The sequence below is a fragment of the Geotrypetes seraphini genome, chromosome 2 (assembly GCF_902459505.1).
Source record: "Geotrypetes seraphini chromosome 2, aGeoSer1.1, whole genome shotgun sequence".
Classification (NCBI taxonomy): domain Eukaryota; kingdom Metazoa; phylum Chordata; class Amphibia; order Gymnophiona; family Dermophiidae; genus Geotrypetes; species Geotrypetes seraphini.
Window position 1 is genome coordinate 377468698 of NC_047085.1, and position 17995 is coordinate 377486692.

Consider the following 17995-nt stretch of genomic DNA (forward strand, 5'->3'; position numbering starts at 1 on the left):
ATCTGGGCTGAATATTGGCATTTCACAATTAGAAGGACTATTCAGTGGCATTTTCCAGCTGAATATTCCTGTTTGGGCATCTGAATGCCATTTAAACTGGTTAGAAGCCTTTCTTCCCTGTTTAAATGGTTTTGAATATCAGCCCCGTGATGGCAATTCTATAAACTGGCGCTCACATTTGGGCTCCCCGATGCAGCATGGTTTGTGTCAATTGTATAATGTATATACAATTGTATATTCCATTATAAAATTAGCATAAACCAGCATTAGTGCACTAAAATGTATACATAACTAATGAATATGAATGAGAGATATGCATATAATGGAGGTGACAGGCATACAGATCTGCCCCATGCATATTCATTAGAGCTATCTTGAAAACCTAACTGGCTGGTGGTCCTCCAGGACAGGATTGGGAACCATTGATAATAATAATAACAGTTTATATACCGCAATACCGTTAAGTTCTATGCAGTTTATAGAAGATTAGTGTGGTACAAGTTGAGTTGACGTACAAGTTGAGTTAACTTAAGGGATGTGGGAACAAAGGGGAGAAAGGGCAAGAGAGGAGAAGATTTAAATTGATTTGATTCAAATCTACCCTGGTTGAGACATACATAGCCTGATGGTCAGATACCAGTTTACGTTTTGTTTTTTTTTACAGTACATTGTAGGAACCTTAAAGAAATCATGCAAAATGTGCTGTTAAACCAGGCCCCCAATGCTCTTCCAAATTTACAGTAATTAGTATGTGTTAAATACAATTACAGAAATCTTGCAGGTATTTGCAGTGAAAACACACGGGGGCTTGCCATATAATTACACGCTTTAGTTAACGTCGGTTAAAATGAAGTCACCTGGTACGTTTTTATTAGTATGAGAAACCTGAACACTGCAAACATGTAATCAGCGTCAAACGGTACATCAAATTGTTGTTTTCACTTTCAAAGGGAAAGAAAGGATATCTGCTGGTACACGGATCCAAGCCTTAAAGCTTTCATATGCATTGAATATTTGAAGGTCTAAGACTTCACTTTCTGAGATGGCCAAAGGATTGAATATCTTGAAATTGTTGGCTTTTATTGGTGGGGGGGGGGTGTTGTTCTGTTTTGTTTTGGCATGTTCTCAAAAGATATTTGAGTTCAATAGACATTTGCTACGTGGAGGTTTCTGCTTGTATGCAGTTTTTTCCAGAGGTTAGGAACCTAGGCTCCCTCCAACTATTCCGAAAACAACTGAAAACTTGGCTTTTCTCTAACATCTCTCCACCTAATGCAATGCGCTGTCACACAAAATTCAAATGTAGTCTTTAAAAAACGATATTTTTGAGATTTACTGGGATCTCAAGTGCTCACAGCCATAGTATTGAAGTATTTCTCAAAATCAATGGCCGATACCGTGAGCTATCATTGAACCCTTATGTAATCTCTATTTTCTCTTCTGCTTATATTCTATGCATTTTATTATTTATATTTACTTTTTTCTTTTATAATTTTTTCTTTTATAAAATGTATAAGTTATTTGCTTTACTCTCCCATATAGTGTAAAATCACTTATCTTATTTTCTTTCTTAGTATTTCTCCTGATGTTTGTTCACTTCAATATTTCATTCTCACTTCCTTCACTTGGATATTATATTTCACTTTCTTTCCTTCATTCTCTTTACTCTACGGAAGATCTCCGTTTCGCACCCAAATTTTAATACGGGGCTTCGTCAGGAAAGCGATAACATTCACTCGCTTCTAATCATGACATGAAGATTCTTTAGACTGGAGTCTCACATCAATTCTAAGAGACTTCTTCTCGGTCTGCATACCCAGCTGCTATTGATCGGAGAATGCGCCAGGCTCTAACTCTTTCTCATTTAAAGCCTAACTTTGGCGTCTGACATCTAACATCCTCCTCTACTCATATGCTCTTGTAAAGCTTTCTCCTCTCTTTTCCTATATTTTTTTTTTTTTTTTTTTTACTTAAAAGGACTTATAAATGTTTATTTCACATTTGCATTGTTTTTGTAACATGGGGAAAAATGGGATGTGAAACTCCAGGTCTTGTCTTCCAGATCCAAGCAAAAACCTGGATGCGCTTGTCAGCACATCGTAACCTCCTTGCCTCACGCTCAGATTCCAGCAGTGTCAGGACATCCCCTTCACGCACAGAGCCCTTCACATTCCGGATGATTGATCGGTTGCTGTCATCCATAAATTCCACACGAACCTGGGTACACTGGCCCTGTGATCCAGTCCTGCCCAGCACCTTGCTGACTTGCGCCAGTTTAATCGGCTGCACGCGGCTTGCTTCCATGATGGCGACCTCAAAGCAAAAAACAAAAAACATTTTCCTATATTTTTAAACTTTGTAAACCGTGTCGAGCTCCACTTCCGTGGAGATGATGCGGTATATAAACTTAAGGTTTAGTTTAGTTTAGGTCTCTGTGTTTTTATAGAGTAGTAGTTAACAGAGATGTTTAGGGTAAACAGTCCCAAAGAGTAAGATCATATGAAGCATGAGATTTTTCAGATGGTGTATCCTATGTAGAAATTTTTAAAGATTTAGCAATAATATTGCTTTATAAATGTAAAAAAAAAATAAAAACCCACCTAAAATGGCATGTACCTTTCTTTGGTGTCTCTGAAGGGATATACATAGAGAGGAGGCAAGAAGACAGTTCTCAGAAGAATTAGGCCAAATACTGTAACTTGTGTACCTGAACCTTTAACTCACCTTGAACCCAGATTTTGCCTAAGCAACTGGTCCTGGACTTCCACCAGTAGTCTCGGGAGGGTTTTTTCTTTTCCTCCTCTAATTTGGCTACATATTTGACATCAAGTAGCTGGTCCTCTAACAGGTTTTTAATTTGGTGCTTAGCCTGTTCCAGCTCAGTAGCTAGATCTGGAGGTGGGCTTTGGACCCCTTCCAGCTAGTCCTCCTGGAGCTCCGTCTCCCTTTCCGGCTGAGACACCATGGCAGATATCCCATTCCAACCTTCAGTGGGCTCCAAATCACAGGGTTTGACTGGGCTCCTTCTTTTTCAAGTTTTTTTTTTTTCAAGTTTATTAGGATTTTTTATATACTGCCTATCAAGGTTATCTAAGCGATTTTACAATCAGGTACTCAAGCATTTTCCCTCTCTGTCCCGGTGGGCTCACAATCTAGCTAATGTACCTGGGGCTATGGAGGACTGAGTGACTTGCCCAGGGTCACAAGGAGCAGCGCACAGGTGTCCCTAAGACAGGGTTTGGACTGCCACCTGGTGCCCCTCACTGGTCTCCTTTCCCTTCTTGGAACTTTTGGGCTTCCATTTCCTCACTCCCCTGGGTTTAAAACCTGCTTCTCTCTGCTGGCTAGTCCCTTGACTGCCTCCTGGTAATCTACTGGCTCCAGGGCACTTAATCTATTGTGTTCCTCTGACCCTTTCAGGATTATGTTGCAAAATCAGCCAGGTTTCCTGCCACTCTTGCTCACAAATTCCCATTTCTGGGTTCTCCAATTCTGGTCTCTCACCAATATAACCTGGAGCACTGACTTTTAAAACCAGCATTTCCCTGCAGAAATTCCACTGCTTCGAATCCATACTTAGGCAGCAGTCACAATTTCCAGAGTAAACATGTTTCCTTTTAGCATCAAGCTGCACCTTCTCTTGTACCACCTGTATCTAGTAAATCTACGTCAGGATTTCCAACAATTCCTGTTCCTGCAGCACTTTCTTTTCTCTGCTCAACTCAGGTAGCTATTCCCAGCTGAATTCAGTGGGGTAATTAAGGCAGCATTCACTCTCAGTGCTGCAATGCACAGACAAGCTGCTGGTCTAGCAGGTGCCAACAGTGGCTTAATTAAGCCTGTCATCACACTGGAGCTGTATACACACAAGCTCTATTCAGGAAAAGGAAACAAAAAGAAACCAAATGCCTGCCTTTCTGGCTCTAAAATACCTGTTATAAATTTCCTCACTAAACTTCAGGCAGAGCTTATCTCCTTAGGCTGTTCCATAAAAAAAAGAAAACTTTCTGAATTAAGATCCCCAGCCTCTACAGACCCCCGGTCAGCTTCTCTGCAGCAGAAGCTGCAAGAAACAAGAAATACCATATGTGAGAGACTAGCCTTTTTGGCTGACTAGCCTTGCTTGCCCAGAGAGGTCAGCACATATACAGCCAAGACACAGTTGCATATAAAGAGAATTTTTATTTCTTATCGTTTGCCTCACACAAAATAGAAGGAATTTGGCTTACCTCAGCCAAACTTCTGCTGGCATCAGTCTGTTTTCCCAAGGCCTGCCTCCGTCTATCTCTAGGGAAAACTTGAGAGTTCCTCTTTCTCCCTTGGGGGTCCTCTCTAGAATAAACCCAGCCTAGGTAGAAATACCTCTCTCCTGTGAGTCCCACCTCTGATGCAACACTACGTTCCACAGCCCAGTGCATGCTGGGACCTGTAGTTCCACATTTGATTTGTACCTCCTGCTGTCCATGGGTATAATATTTGCATAGGGGAGGGCTACAGCATTAAATTTCTGGGTTTATGGAGCCAGCAAAAATATAGTTAAATGTAATATTCATCATATGTGTACTCCTTGCAAATACATGCCATTGGAGAAATGTGCATATTTACAAAATGGCATGTAGGTAGAAATTTGGCATATAGGAGCACATGTGCACACCTGCATGCACATTAGCACTTATTTTGTAGAAGTTCCCCCTAAACTTCTAGTTTTTTCCATTTAAAACAGCTCATTAGTAAGCAACTGAAACAATTTTCTCATCATACCAGGGAGAGAGAATCAAAATCAAAATATATAGCAAATATGAATATCTCTTGTGACAAATTTAGCACCAAAGGCCCAGGTTTTTGTGTTTCTTCTTCAGAGCCTAGTGGCGTACTTCACGTGTATGCTGGCAATTCCAAAATAAATGCTGTCATAACAGCCACAAAGTTTTGTGAGCCCTCCTCCCCCACCCCTCCCCTATTTTTAAAGCGCACTACCATTTTTCCCCATAATCGTGACGTGACATCAATAGGCAGAAAATCAATTTATTTAATCTTGATTCAATGCTCAGCCATAAGAAAAGCCTTGCTAAGAAACATTTGGCAGAATTTTCCACCCTGCAGAGCTTTCTGTAGCAAACCAATGAGCACATTTGTATATATTTATGAACTTACTTTGCAGAAACAGAGTTAAGAAAGAGTAACATGTCATCTCAAAAGCAGCAAGCTTTGGGCACAGCGATAATGCAGTGAACAAAAGTAGCAATTTCTTTTCATGTCATTCTGTGCAAGAATCTACAGGTTAGCTCAATACTTCCATATTAGCATTCGTATAAATATTTTTATTTGGCTAAAAAAACTGCCTTAATAGAGATGGGGTAATTATAGGGAAGGGGTAAAACGCGGACCTGACGGACCTCGCGGATCTAAACCCGTAAGGCCTTAAAAAAAAAAAAATCTGGTGTCCTTGCCGCGTGTAGTTTCTGTCGCTGACAGACCTTGATGAGATTTTAGCGCTGACGGATCCATCTCAGCATAGGGAGGAAAAAGTGTTAGGATCCGTCAGCGCTAAAATCTCTTCGAGGTCTGTCAGAGCCAGAGACTAATGCTGGAGCGGCAGAGCAGAAGCCATGAGAGCAGGGACATAGGTTTTGGACGTGCGTTATTGAAAAGAAGTCTTCAAACTCCAGCACTAGTCTCTGGCTCTGACAGACCTCAAAAATATTTTAGCGCTGACGGATCCTAACACTTTTCCCTCCCTATGCTGAGACGGATCCGTCAGCGCTAAAATTTCATCAAGGTCTGTCAGCGACAGAAACTACAAGCGGCACGTACACCAGACCGACACGGAACTCAGATTTTTAAGGCCGTACGGGTTTAGATCCGCGAGGTCCGTCAGGTCCGTGAGGTCCACGTTTTACCCCTTCCCGTAATTATACCCTAATCTGTAGCTTTCTGTAAGTTATTTCCCAGCTTGTTCAAAAGGTCCCATATAAAGAAAGGCTATAGAAACATAAATACAAGAGTATTGAAATTCTATATTGATGGAAGTAGTACTTTACCATGCACACTTGGAGGTAATTCTGTAACTTCTTAAGGAAAATTCATGCCACTATATACAGTTTAATCAGAAGGGTCTTCAGTGTCTCATTCATGCTCTTATTCTCAACTGAATTGATGGGTATAAGAGGAATTATTTAAAAAATGATTCAAATATGGCTGCAAGACTCCTGTATGGGGTCAATTAGTTTATTCATATCACACATTTGGCTCACCGTTCTATGTAAAATACATTTTATAATTCTTCTTCTGACTCATCATGATTTTTATACAGGGCCACGTCAATATCTTGCTTGTTCTTCCACACTTCCACTGGCCTGATAAGATCAGGGCATGTTACTGTCTTTACCATTGGCAATTTGTAGCAAGGCCGTACATAAATCTTCCTTTTTATTTATGGAATGGACTTCCATCAGATATTAGAACTAAGAACAATAACTTGGAATTTAAGAACACTTCACATTATTCTCTTTCCACACACATTCTTTTACTGTTCTTGATTCTTATCTGGACTGGCGGGCAACGGTGTTCTACAAGGGGGTGCTGAATCGTTCTCAGCGCAACCAACCAACTTCCTACATTCTGAGCGTTATTTTGCCACTGTAACTGAAAAGAGTGTTATCTTGTTTTGTTAAGTGCCAATTTACAGAAATGAAATTCTATGCTCTGACATTGTTTCAGAACATTGATTGAGCCATATCCACATCATTCTCTTCTTGGTTGGGCTGAGAACTGTTTCAGCACCCCCTTGTAGAACACCGTTGCCCGCCAGTCCAGATAAGAATCAAGAACAGTAAAAGAATGTGTGTGGAAAGAGAATAATGTGAAATGTTCTTAAATTCCAAGTTATTGTTCTTAGTTCTAATATCTGGTGGAAGTCCATTCCATAAATAAAAAGGAAGATTTATGTACGGCCTTGCTACAATTTAGACACCCTGTATTTAGACAGCTGTGAAATGTATATTTTCCTCTTCCTCTTATATTGGGGTGAGTCTAGTATGATACTAGTTGTCAGCATACTATATTAGATTATCTAGTGTGTGCTGTCTCTTGTGTTATTATTATAGTTACTGTTTACCAGGGTGGTTTTTTATAATGTTTGTCAAAAGAAAATGAAAATGGTACCTTTTATTGGACTAACAATACATTTTTGATTAGCTTTCAAAGCCAATGATTCCTTCTTCTGATCTGAACAAGAAAGTATTGCCTTCGAAAGCTAATCAAAAAAATGTATTGTTATTAGGTGCCATTGACTCGTGTTCATGTCCTAGCGACTTGATGAATTACAAATCTAAAAATAATTCAGTTTTGTGCTAGTCCAGTAAGGTCTTCCAGCGTCATCCCCATGGTTGTTTTCAACTTGTCCAGCCATCTGATTGCAGGTCGCTCTCTTTGCCTGGTTCCTTCGATCTTCCCAAACTTGATGTCCTTCTCCAAAGATCTTTATTTTCTGATGGTGTGACCAAAATAAGACAGTCATAACTTCATCTTATTTATGGTGTGATAGGCAATATATAAATAGTGATATTTTTTTTTAAATAGGAGAGTATGAGAAGCTGCAGCGAAAATTATAGTGAAATTTTGAAGCACCAATTATTTGCTCCAATCTCCACATAGGGGCAAAAGAAGTCAGAGATAGTGCAGGGTGAGGATCAGAAGGCCAGAGGGTAAAGCCAGCAGAGTGCAGTCGTAGACATAGTCTGTTCTCGCACAGGAAACAAAAAGAGTAGGCTTAGGCAGATACTGAATCATGTGAGGGAATTCCAGAATCAAGAGCTTGAAAGTTTAGCAGACGCGAAAGGTTTAGATGAGCTAATTGCTTGTGTGACAGTTAGTGACCCACAATGGGAGGTAGGAAATCATACCGACAGGACCAAGAGCACCCTCAAAGGTAGAAGAGGCATTGACGATTGTGAGGGATGTCCTAGGCCTTCCACATGTAACAGTGACAGTAGTACTCGCTGACAGTGCCAGATATGGTCATTCCTAAGAAAGCAGCAAGCAAGTGGATGGAGTAGCCTAGTGGTCCATGCTGGACCATTTTAACTCTCATTTCAGTACAAATGTGTGAGCCCTCCTGGAGCACAGACATACTTCCTGTGCCTAAATATATGTGACCTGCATACTTGAGGGCTGTTACAGTGGTGGCACAGTAGGTTTCCTCTGTTCTTAGAGGGCTCACACTACAATATAAAGGGGTTTAGGTGGGATTTGTAGCTGGGTCCATTTACATGAAGTCCACTATACTGATCGGTAGGCACATATGTATCCTAAAGTAATAGAACTACGCTCTTTAAGCAAGATATATTTGATTTTGTTTAATTTACTACCTCTTGCGAAAAGGCAGTTATTTATTTAAAAATGTATATACCGCATACAACAATGCGGTTTCCATATCACATACATAAAATCTTATTTCCCTACGATTTCCATATATAACATAGACATGTCTGGACAACATCATAATCATCCCCCCCCCCCAAATAAAATATCAATAAATCAAATCAAGACAAAATTCATCGATTACAAAACAAAAGACGTCAGATCAAATGATGAATTCCAAAGTAGGTAAACAAATCAATTACTAATTTGATACAAAAATAAAACCAATACACAAAAGACCCCCCCCCCACACACACACACACACACATAAAATATCATACTTATTCATAAGAATGTATAACAAACATACTTGTTTATAAATGTAGGAAAGCTGATCTGACATGAATTGTTACTTGTTTTAATAAAATATATCTTCTCATTTGGCAGTGGCAACCAATTACTAAAGGTCTAAGGCACAGTTTAGCCATTCAGTCCCTGCTTGACAATAAGCCGATCCCATGTTACTTTCTGAGCTTAATTACTCTCCATCTCCATCTGGAATGTCTTCCTTTGCAGCTTGCATTGAAAATCTTCAGCAGCCCAGTGCAAATTGAAGCCCCTGGGACAGAGTTAGTTGGTAGGAAAAGCTGAACGTTAAACAATATTCTTTTCTTTCATGGTGGGTGCTATTTTGGTAGATCTCTGAATCAAAGATGTATGAGACAAGCCTTTCAGTAGGCATCTTAAGCATTGTAGAAGTCCAGTGGAACAGTTTTATGACCTTACAGCTGGGAGAGCTGATATCTGTAGAAACTGCACAGTTCAAGTTCAAAATTCTATGTGTAATTACTTCTGCATGTTTCTATTTTCCGTTCATCTTGGAAATTTTATTTATTTATTACATGAACTTGATAGGTCACCATTGGCATTTGCATGCAGCTCAGCAGTTTACAACACAAACAATTTAAGGTTATCGGATATGAAAATTCTGCACTGCATTTCCAGTCTTTCGAGACAGCGTTAACAACAAACTGCAAACATGGCATGCATTAGCCTTAACACATCTTAATTGACTATGATGGATTTACAGTACGCTCAGTTTTCATTTCACTAATTAACTTTGTAATATTTAACATAAATCTTGCACCTTATTAATCTTGTGCTTATGGGTTCACGAAATGAGAAAATATTCACAGATCTTTCCTCAACCTAGACCTTTCCTCCACACAACAGCAGAAAATGTGCATTGCAATATAATCAGGATATAGTGAGTAAACAGAGAGATCTGAGACGGTCTGAACAGGAAAGTAACAACTATAGACAAAATCAAAGCAAGAAACTGACAATGTTTGGACACCTCTGTAGGACTGAAGATGACAGGTCGATTTAAAAACAAACAATGATGCTTGGTGGAGCTGAAGGAGTAAAGAAAAAAGAGGAAGACCACTCCCCCCACCAAAAAAAAAAAAAAGATGACTTGATGGCATCCAAGAATGGACTGTACTGGATATCCAAAGTGCAGTACATGTCTCTCAGGACAAGAAAGGAGCTTGACAAGAACAGTTCCTACCACTGGCTCCAACAGTACATAGAGACTATAGGGTGTAACGATCATGATGAGTATAATCCTCTACAATGATATCTAGAAGAAATGTATTCATTGTTAACTTGTTAAATGATTTCCTGCTCTCATATTGCCAATGATTTTGTTGGTGCCAGTGCATGGAAGCTGGAAAACATACCGGACTTTAGCAATGCAAAATACTTGCAAGCACTGAATTGACATCATAGAAGAGATCAAACATAGGGAGAGAATTGTCAAATGAACCGGGAGCTGCTGTAGATATGTGGATCCCGTCTCCTTTGTTCTCTTTTCTACCCTTCCCCCTCCATTCCTCCAACCCACTGAACTCAATCTCCATGCAGCAGAAATAGAAATGAGTGAAATCCTCCAACACGGGGGTGGGGGGAGGCAGAAGTATAATTAACAAAAATCAGTGAAAAAACCCTATAAGAAATGACACCAGCAAAAGAGAAAAATACAAATACAGCAGGAAATACAGTTACTTCAGAAACCCCAAGTACATCAAAACCTGACAAAAGATTGGTTCACAACCTGTATGGGAGAAAAAAAACAATAAAAATAGATAAATGTGACCCGCTGAGCGTAAAAGTACCAAAAAGTAGAGTATGCCAACTGCATAATCCTGCAGAATTTGTTCCTCAGAGAAATGTTTATCAATAAAGTACTTTTTTGATCAAACACATTTGAAAAATATCTAGGGCACGATATTCAGCAGTGACGGGCAGTGCTTTTGCTGTCCACCACTGACAAACCCAGTTATTCAATACTGGGCTATTTCTCTTTTTTAATATCTTTATTCATTTTAAAGCCAAAAATGAGTGTAACATATTTTACAAACATTTTACACTTTAACAACATTTAAATTCTATCAAATTATATTTATGACAAATATATATATATATATATTAACCTCCCCCTTTATACATAACCAACAATTGCACTCTAAATAAAAATAACTCCCCTCCCTCCCTAGATGTGCATGATCAAAGGGCAAAATCAACAATCGCTCCTTGCCGAATTCTGTCAATGGCTCCCAGACATCCATAAATACTGGGCTATTTCTGATGACCGGCATTGAATAGACAGGATTTTTCTTTACCACTAAAAAGTTAACCAGTTCCACCAAGCATTACAGTCTACTTTAGATAACTCTTTCCAGTTATGTAGCAAGTCTTTATAGCAAGTTGTAATAAAGATGTCAAAAGTCTAGCTTGTAGATGCAAGGGTACAGTCGTATATGTCAAGAAAATATATATCAAAAAAGTACTGTATAATTAGTTTAGCAGAAGGGTTTCATTCATACCAAATCAAAAAACAAAACGGACAAAAAATGATAAATACAAAAACAGATAAAAACAAACCTCATACACAGACAGCCAGGACTATACCAGTACTCTAAGCCACCTGTATCATCACTGATTTGAAAAAAAATTCCGTACATAAATATGTAAATGCACTTTCATTCCATTCAAAAACTTATTTTTCAAAATTTATTTTTGTCTCGTTCATCATAATATATGAGCAGAAACCCAATCTGCCTAAAACTGGTTATAGTGGCAACAGCCTGGTGTAATTATGAAAATTTCAATAACGTGGAAAAGCATGTGAAAATTTGAAAAACTTATCTCACATAGCAGCAATTATTCTTTTATCCAATGTTCCACGTCCCGACAGAAAGCACTTCTGTTTCGCCTCCCAAGGCTACTTCAGGGGAAAAAGCTCTGTAATCATATAAATCATATTCTTTCCAAACGCTCCCACATAACAGACTAGTACAGTGGTTGGCAAACTGCGGCTCTTTAGCCACTTGAGTGCAGCTTGCGGCTCGTGCCCAACCTGCTTCCCTTCCTCCCTGCCCTCCCCCAAGCCACCGCCACCAGGGAATAAACCGCCATCACTGCCATCCGGGAACAGACCGCCACCGAATTCTCCCTGCTTCTCCGCTGAAGCACAGGGCCGAAAAACTCTCACCACCCGACTTCAATTCTGACGTCGGAGAGGAGGTTCTGGGCAAGCCAATCGCTGCCTGGCTGGCCCGGAACTTCCTCTCTGATGTTAGAATTGATGTCGGGTGGCGAGAATTGGTCGGCCCTGCGCTTCAGTGGGGAAGCAGGGAGAGCTCAGTCAGAACTCGGTGGCGGCCTGTTCCCCAATGGCGGCAGTAGCAGCCTATAGGCACTTCTTCAGGAAACAAACAAAATCAAGGAATGCACACATTTCCCAGTCATATTGAGGGTAACTTTTATAAAGAGGAGCTTTATTTTAAGTCAACTTTATATAAAGACAAATACGTGTGTTTATACTATAAACATAGAAACATAGAAATAGACGGCAGATAAGGGCCACGGCCCATCTAGTCTGCCCACCCCAATGACCCTCCCCTACCTTTCTCTGTGAATAGATCCAACGTATCTATCCCATTTGGCCTTAAAATCAGGCACGCTGCTGGCCTCAATAACCTGAACTGGAAGACTATTCCAGCGATCAACCACCCTTTCAGTGAAAAAGAATTTCCTGGTGTCCCCGTGCAGTTTCCCGCCCCTGATTTTCCACGGATGCCCCCTAGTTGCCGCGGGACCCTTGAAAAAGAAGATATCTTTTTCTACCTCGATGCGGCCCGTGAGATACTTGAATGTCTCGATCATGTCACCCCTCTCTCGGCGTTCCTCGAGTGAGTACAGCTGCAACTTATCCAGCCGTTCCTCGTATGGGAGATCCTTGAGTCCCGAGACCATCCGGGTGGCCATTCTCTGGACCGACTCCAGTCTCGGCACATCCTTACGGTAATGCGGCCTCCAGAATTGCATACATATTCCAGGTGGGGCCTCACCATGGATCTATACAATGGCATAATGACTTCAAGCTTACGGCTGACGAAACTCCTGCGTATGCAACATATGATTTGCCTTGCCTTGGATGAAGCTTGCTCCTCTTGATTGGCAGTCTTCATGTTCTCACTGACGATCACCCCTAAGTCTCGTTCTGGGGAGGGACAGGGAGACAGAAAGAAAGAAGGAAGTGAGACAGACAGAAAGAAAGAAAGAAATGGGGCATGGAGAAAGAAAGAAAGAAATGGGGCATGGAGAAAGAAAGAAAGAAAGGGGGCATGGAGAGAGAAAGAAAGAAGGGAGCAGGGTGAAAGAAAGAAAAAGTTTGGGGAGGGAATGAGGTATGGAGGAGAGGATGCATACAGGAGGCTGAAATAAGGGAAGAAATATTGGATGCACAGTCAGAAGAAAGTGCAACCAGAGATTCATGAAATCACCAGACAACAAAGGTAGGAAAAATGATTTTATTTTCAATTTAGTGATTAAAATGTGTCTGTTTTGAGAATTTATATCTGCTTTCTATATTTTGCACTATGGCCCCCTTTTACTAAACCGCAATATCAGTTTTTAGCGCAGGGAGCCTATGAGCTAAAAAACGTTATCACGGTTTAATAAAAAGGGAGGGGGTATATTTGTCTATTTTTGTATAGTTGTTACTGAGGTGACATTGTATAAAGTCATCTGCCTTGACCTCTTTGAAAACCCGTGGAATATAAATGATAATTAACATTTTCTCTGCGTACAGTGTGCTTTGTGTTTTTAAAATTTTATTGTTGGTAGATCATGTTGACTTGGCCACGAAGATAAGGGGGGAGGGAGGGGAGCTGCTGAAAGACATCTAGTAATTCTTGCAGGCTTGACTGTGCAGGGAATTATTTTTGTAAAATCATGTTTTGTTATGTGATGGCATTATTTAGACTTTAATTTCTATGAATGAATAGAATGGAAATGATATAAAATTGCTTGCTTGTTTTTATGTGCGTGCGATGAAGGGAAGTGGAGAGAGAGTGGGCTGAGGATGCTGAAGGGAAATGGGGAAGAGAGAGTGGGGAGAAGATGCTGATTTATAAATTGACAATTGTACAGAATATTGTTTCTTTTTATACTTTAATATAATAAGTTCAGTATAAAACTATTTGAGGCTTGTGTGGATGGGATCAGATGGTTTGCGGGGACGGAGACTAAGCCCAGGGGGATGGGGCAGGGACGGAGACAAATTTTTTCCCCGTGTCTTCTCTAGGCTCTGCCATGAATTGATTTCAACTACGTGCGGGTGAGCAGGATGTCAGTCAGGTTGACGTAGCCATTGTTACGCAAGCGGGCACGGGGTATGGCTCTCAAAAAAAAATCTTAATCGTTGTACTGCTGATTTTGGCTCTTTTGACTAATGAGTTTGCCTACCACTGGACTAGTAGACCAGGCTCCTCTCAAGATCATGAGAAATTGATGATGATTGTAATGCCAATGAGCCAATTATCATTGGAACTGAAGAGGCTCAAAGATGTGAAGGATAGAGCTGATTGTTTTCCAAACTTTGTCCCAATAAACCTATAATAGATTATAATGCCTGGTGGAATATAGTATGTCTACATGCCAAGTTTGAACGAGTCATCGCGGAAAAACAATTCTACTGCAACATTTTCTAAGACATGGGCATTAATACAAGAATATTGTGAACTTAACTCTTGACTCTGATATTTAACACAAACAAAGTCAATATTATTCTACTGAACCTACAATCATATTGCTATTGTTATATCATGGACAATCCTCTGCCTTTATTGTTTTCTATACAGTCATAATGTTACTTTAATATATTTTACTTTTCACTATACTTTGATGTATAAAACAAAGAGCAGGCACATTGAATGAGATAAATAACTCCGGTAGAGCTGCAGTTGATAATTTGCCACAAGCGATTGAACCACTTTTACACCAGTAGCAATAAAACTCTATTCCCCTGTTTGATTTCTGGTCAATTATCACGCCATATAAGCTAACTGAAGTAATTTAGTTTAGGCATGGATTTAATTTAGGCATTGCTAGGCGGCCTCAGTTTGGGCGCTGCTTTAGCGAATCAGGGCCACTGTCGCTCTGTGCCACTGTTGCTTGCAAATAATACTGCTCCTTGCTCCCTCTATCCTTTTGGAAGTGTTCACGGAGTCCAAATGCCAATAAGTTGGTGCCAGGTCATGCACCTTTGAGATGACTGAACACGTATTTGTAAAATGTTAAACCAGGCATTGCGCTCCTGTCTTGTTTGAACTGAAAACATTGTACAAATAACAGATTTTTTTTAATGATTATTTCTGGACTGGCAAAAGTACAATATAATTTTGACAGTTTCTGCTGTGCTGAGACATCAGGCTCTTGTTTGTTTTTCTTCCCACTCAGGGGAAGAAAATAGTCAGATGGTGTGTTAATTACTGCTAGTGGAGGTAACGCTTACAACACCTAATAGTTTGCATCTGCTGTGCTTGCTCGGTAATATTGAGACAAGAAATGTTCTCTGAGTAGTGAGCTGAGATAAAATGACGTATTCCTCACACAAAATATAGTCTGAAGCTATATTAGGGAACCATATTCTAAACTGCATGTGTTTTGTACCCTCATATTTGCTGTTAAAACTAAAGTGCACACTTCTTCACCACTACACATCTTCCAGTGTCAGTGCAGTGCTAATAGTGTTATATCAGTGTGTTCTAAGGCTCTTATTTAGCAAATACATTTTCTAGGTCTATTCTGGAATGATATGCTAAGATGTAAAATGGAAGTTACAATTATAACTTCTATACAATGTGCATTCAATTATACACTGATGTCGCTTTTGGCTACTTCATATCCTAGTGAACAGCAGCCCAGTGGTTTGGTGACAGTGCCATGCACTTGTGCAAAGGAATCTAAGGTCTTATTTTCCCCAGGTTCTCTGGTCTGGCATGGGCCTGCTAAGAAGACAGCATTCACAGCCCCTGGTGTGGTCACAAGGGGAGGGTGTCATGACTGAGGAATCTTTACTGGCGTCCAGTGAGAGGCCATGTTGGTTTTAAACTGTGTACAATGACATCTTATTTTATATTTGATTGTCGCCAGAATATGCGTCTAATTTGGTAAATCCTACTGGGGCTTATCTAGTTCAACTTCTGTTATTGTTGCACTATTTGAGTCATAAAAATGTTAAATATAAAATGGTGTTTAATGGTCTATTTTCTTATCAATAAACTAAATGGTGGAATGTTCTTCCATTAAATATTAGGAAGTAGAGAATGACACGGTGGCAGTTACCCGCGGCTAGCCGCAGGTAGCCGCGGGTAACTTGCTGAAACGGAGGGTGAGGGAGAAGTGCTCACTGCGAGCACGGGGACAAGCCATCCACCACCCTGTGGAGCGGTGAATGGCCTTGTCCCCGCAGTTAAGGGAGAGAAGACGCGCAGTCACCGATCATAAGTGGCCCCCTCCCTCCCTCCATACCCACGGCAAAATCTATCTCCCTCCCTCCCCCTTACCTTCACGGCGCTTTTGTAAAAAAACTTACAGAAGCTGGTGAAACCTGCCTGCAGTCGCGTATGTGTGGGCGGAAGCTTCTCCTCTGTAAGTGTTTGCGCCTAAGTGGGTGATATTTGCACAAAACGTAATGTATTCTTTAAGGCAGGGGTACCCACACTTTTTGGGCTTGCAAGCTCCTTTTAAAATGACCAAGTCAAAATGATCTACCAACAATAAAATTTTTAAAAAACCACAAAGCACACTGAAAGGCAGAGAAAATGTTAATTATCATTCATATTCCGGGGTTTTTTTCCAAAGAGGTCAAGGCAGATGACTCTATGCAATGTCACCTTAGTAACAACCATATAAAAATAGACAAATATACGTCCTCCCTTTTTACTAAACCACAATAGCAGTTTTTAGCACAGGGAGCTGCGGTGAATGCCCTGCGCTGCTCTCGACGCTCATAGGCAATCTGCGCTAAAAACCACTATTGCGATTTAGTAAAAGGGAGCCATAGTGCAAAATATAGACAGCAGATATAAATTCTCAAAACAGACACATTTTGATCACGAAATTGAAAATAAAATCATTTTTCCTACCTTTGTTGTCTGGTGATTTCATGAGTTTCTGTTTGCACTTTCTTCTTCTGACTGTGCATCCAATATTTCTTCCCTTCTTTCAGCCTCCTGTATGCTTCCTCTCCTCCAGACCTCATTCTCTCCCCCAACTTTTTCTTTCTTTCTCCCTGCCCCCTTCTTTCTTTGTCTCCCTGTTCCCCCTTTCTTTCTTTTTCCCTTCTTTCTATGTCTCCCTGTCCCCCTTCTTTCTGTCTCCCTGTCTGCCCCCTTTCTTTCTTTCTCCCTGCCCTCCCCCAAAGCCATTAGGTTTGCCGCCACCACCATCGCAGAACAGGCCTCCAAGTCACTAGGTTTGCCGCCACCATCGGGGAACAGGCCCCTAAGCCACCGCCTCCCCAAGCTCTCCCTGCAGAAGCGTCATACTGACCAGCATTCCGCTCCCTGATGACAATTCTGACATCGGAGAGGAAGTTCTGGGCTATCGACTCGTGTTGCCTTTCCGATTTACCGGTCGATCGCAATCGACGTATTGGGCACCCCTTTAAGGTCTAACAATTTGTACTGGTTTTCAGAATAAATTACAAATATGCACACAGGGCATAGCCCAAAACAGAAACAAGTCCCATACAAGGCTAGAACAAGAAATAAAAGTAAAACAGCATAGACCCCCCCCCCCCCACCACCTCCTGGAGCAGGGAGTAGTCTCCAGTATACAGAACAAGGAAACAAAAGGTACAACCGCAAGATAATGGGCCACATCCCACCGGGTACAGATCATATCCAAACAAAGCAGAAGTCATAAGGGTGCACTGCTACATCATTGCTAATATGAAAGGGGGAAAACCCAATATCTAATTAACCGAACTATAATACTCTCCCACCCATCCCCTCCAAGCCCAACCCAATTCGTTACCTCAGCAAAGAACTTGGAAAACTATAGACTCTTAGAGCCTTCCGAGATACTGCTCCCGCCTTCCCAAGAAGCGGGAGAGCAAGCAATCCCCAACCCAAATAGAGCAGAGTAAAGTATTCTTTAAGTCACTTACATATCTAGAAGACCACCCATTGCTTGCTTATCTCCACCCTCTCACATGCTCTCTTCCACATACACACTAATAGGACTGCCCACATATGTTACAGCGTCCCAGCTAGCATAC

At 40.7% G+C, this 17995-nt stretch overlaps 2 protein-coding genes across 7 annotated transcripts in view; one reads left to right on the forward strand and one right to left on the reverse strand.

Moving 5' to 3' along the window:
• Positions 1–17995, forward strand: part of LOC117353978 (poly(rC)-binding protein 3-like) — a 342700-nt gene that overhangs the window by 174396 nt on the left and 150309 nt on the right. The window lies entirely within an intron of this gene.
• LOC117353980 (40S ribosomal protein S28-like) lies at positions 1949–2307 on the reverse strand. Its single transcript, XM_033930642.1, has one exon. It carries the CDS (start codon positions 2302–2304, stop codon positions 1996–1998), a length of 309 nt encoding a protein of 102 aa, XP_033786533.1. The 5' UTR covers positions 2305–2307; the 3' UTR covers positions 1949–1995.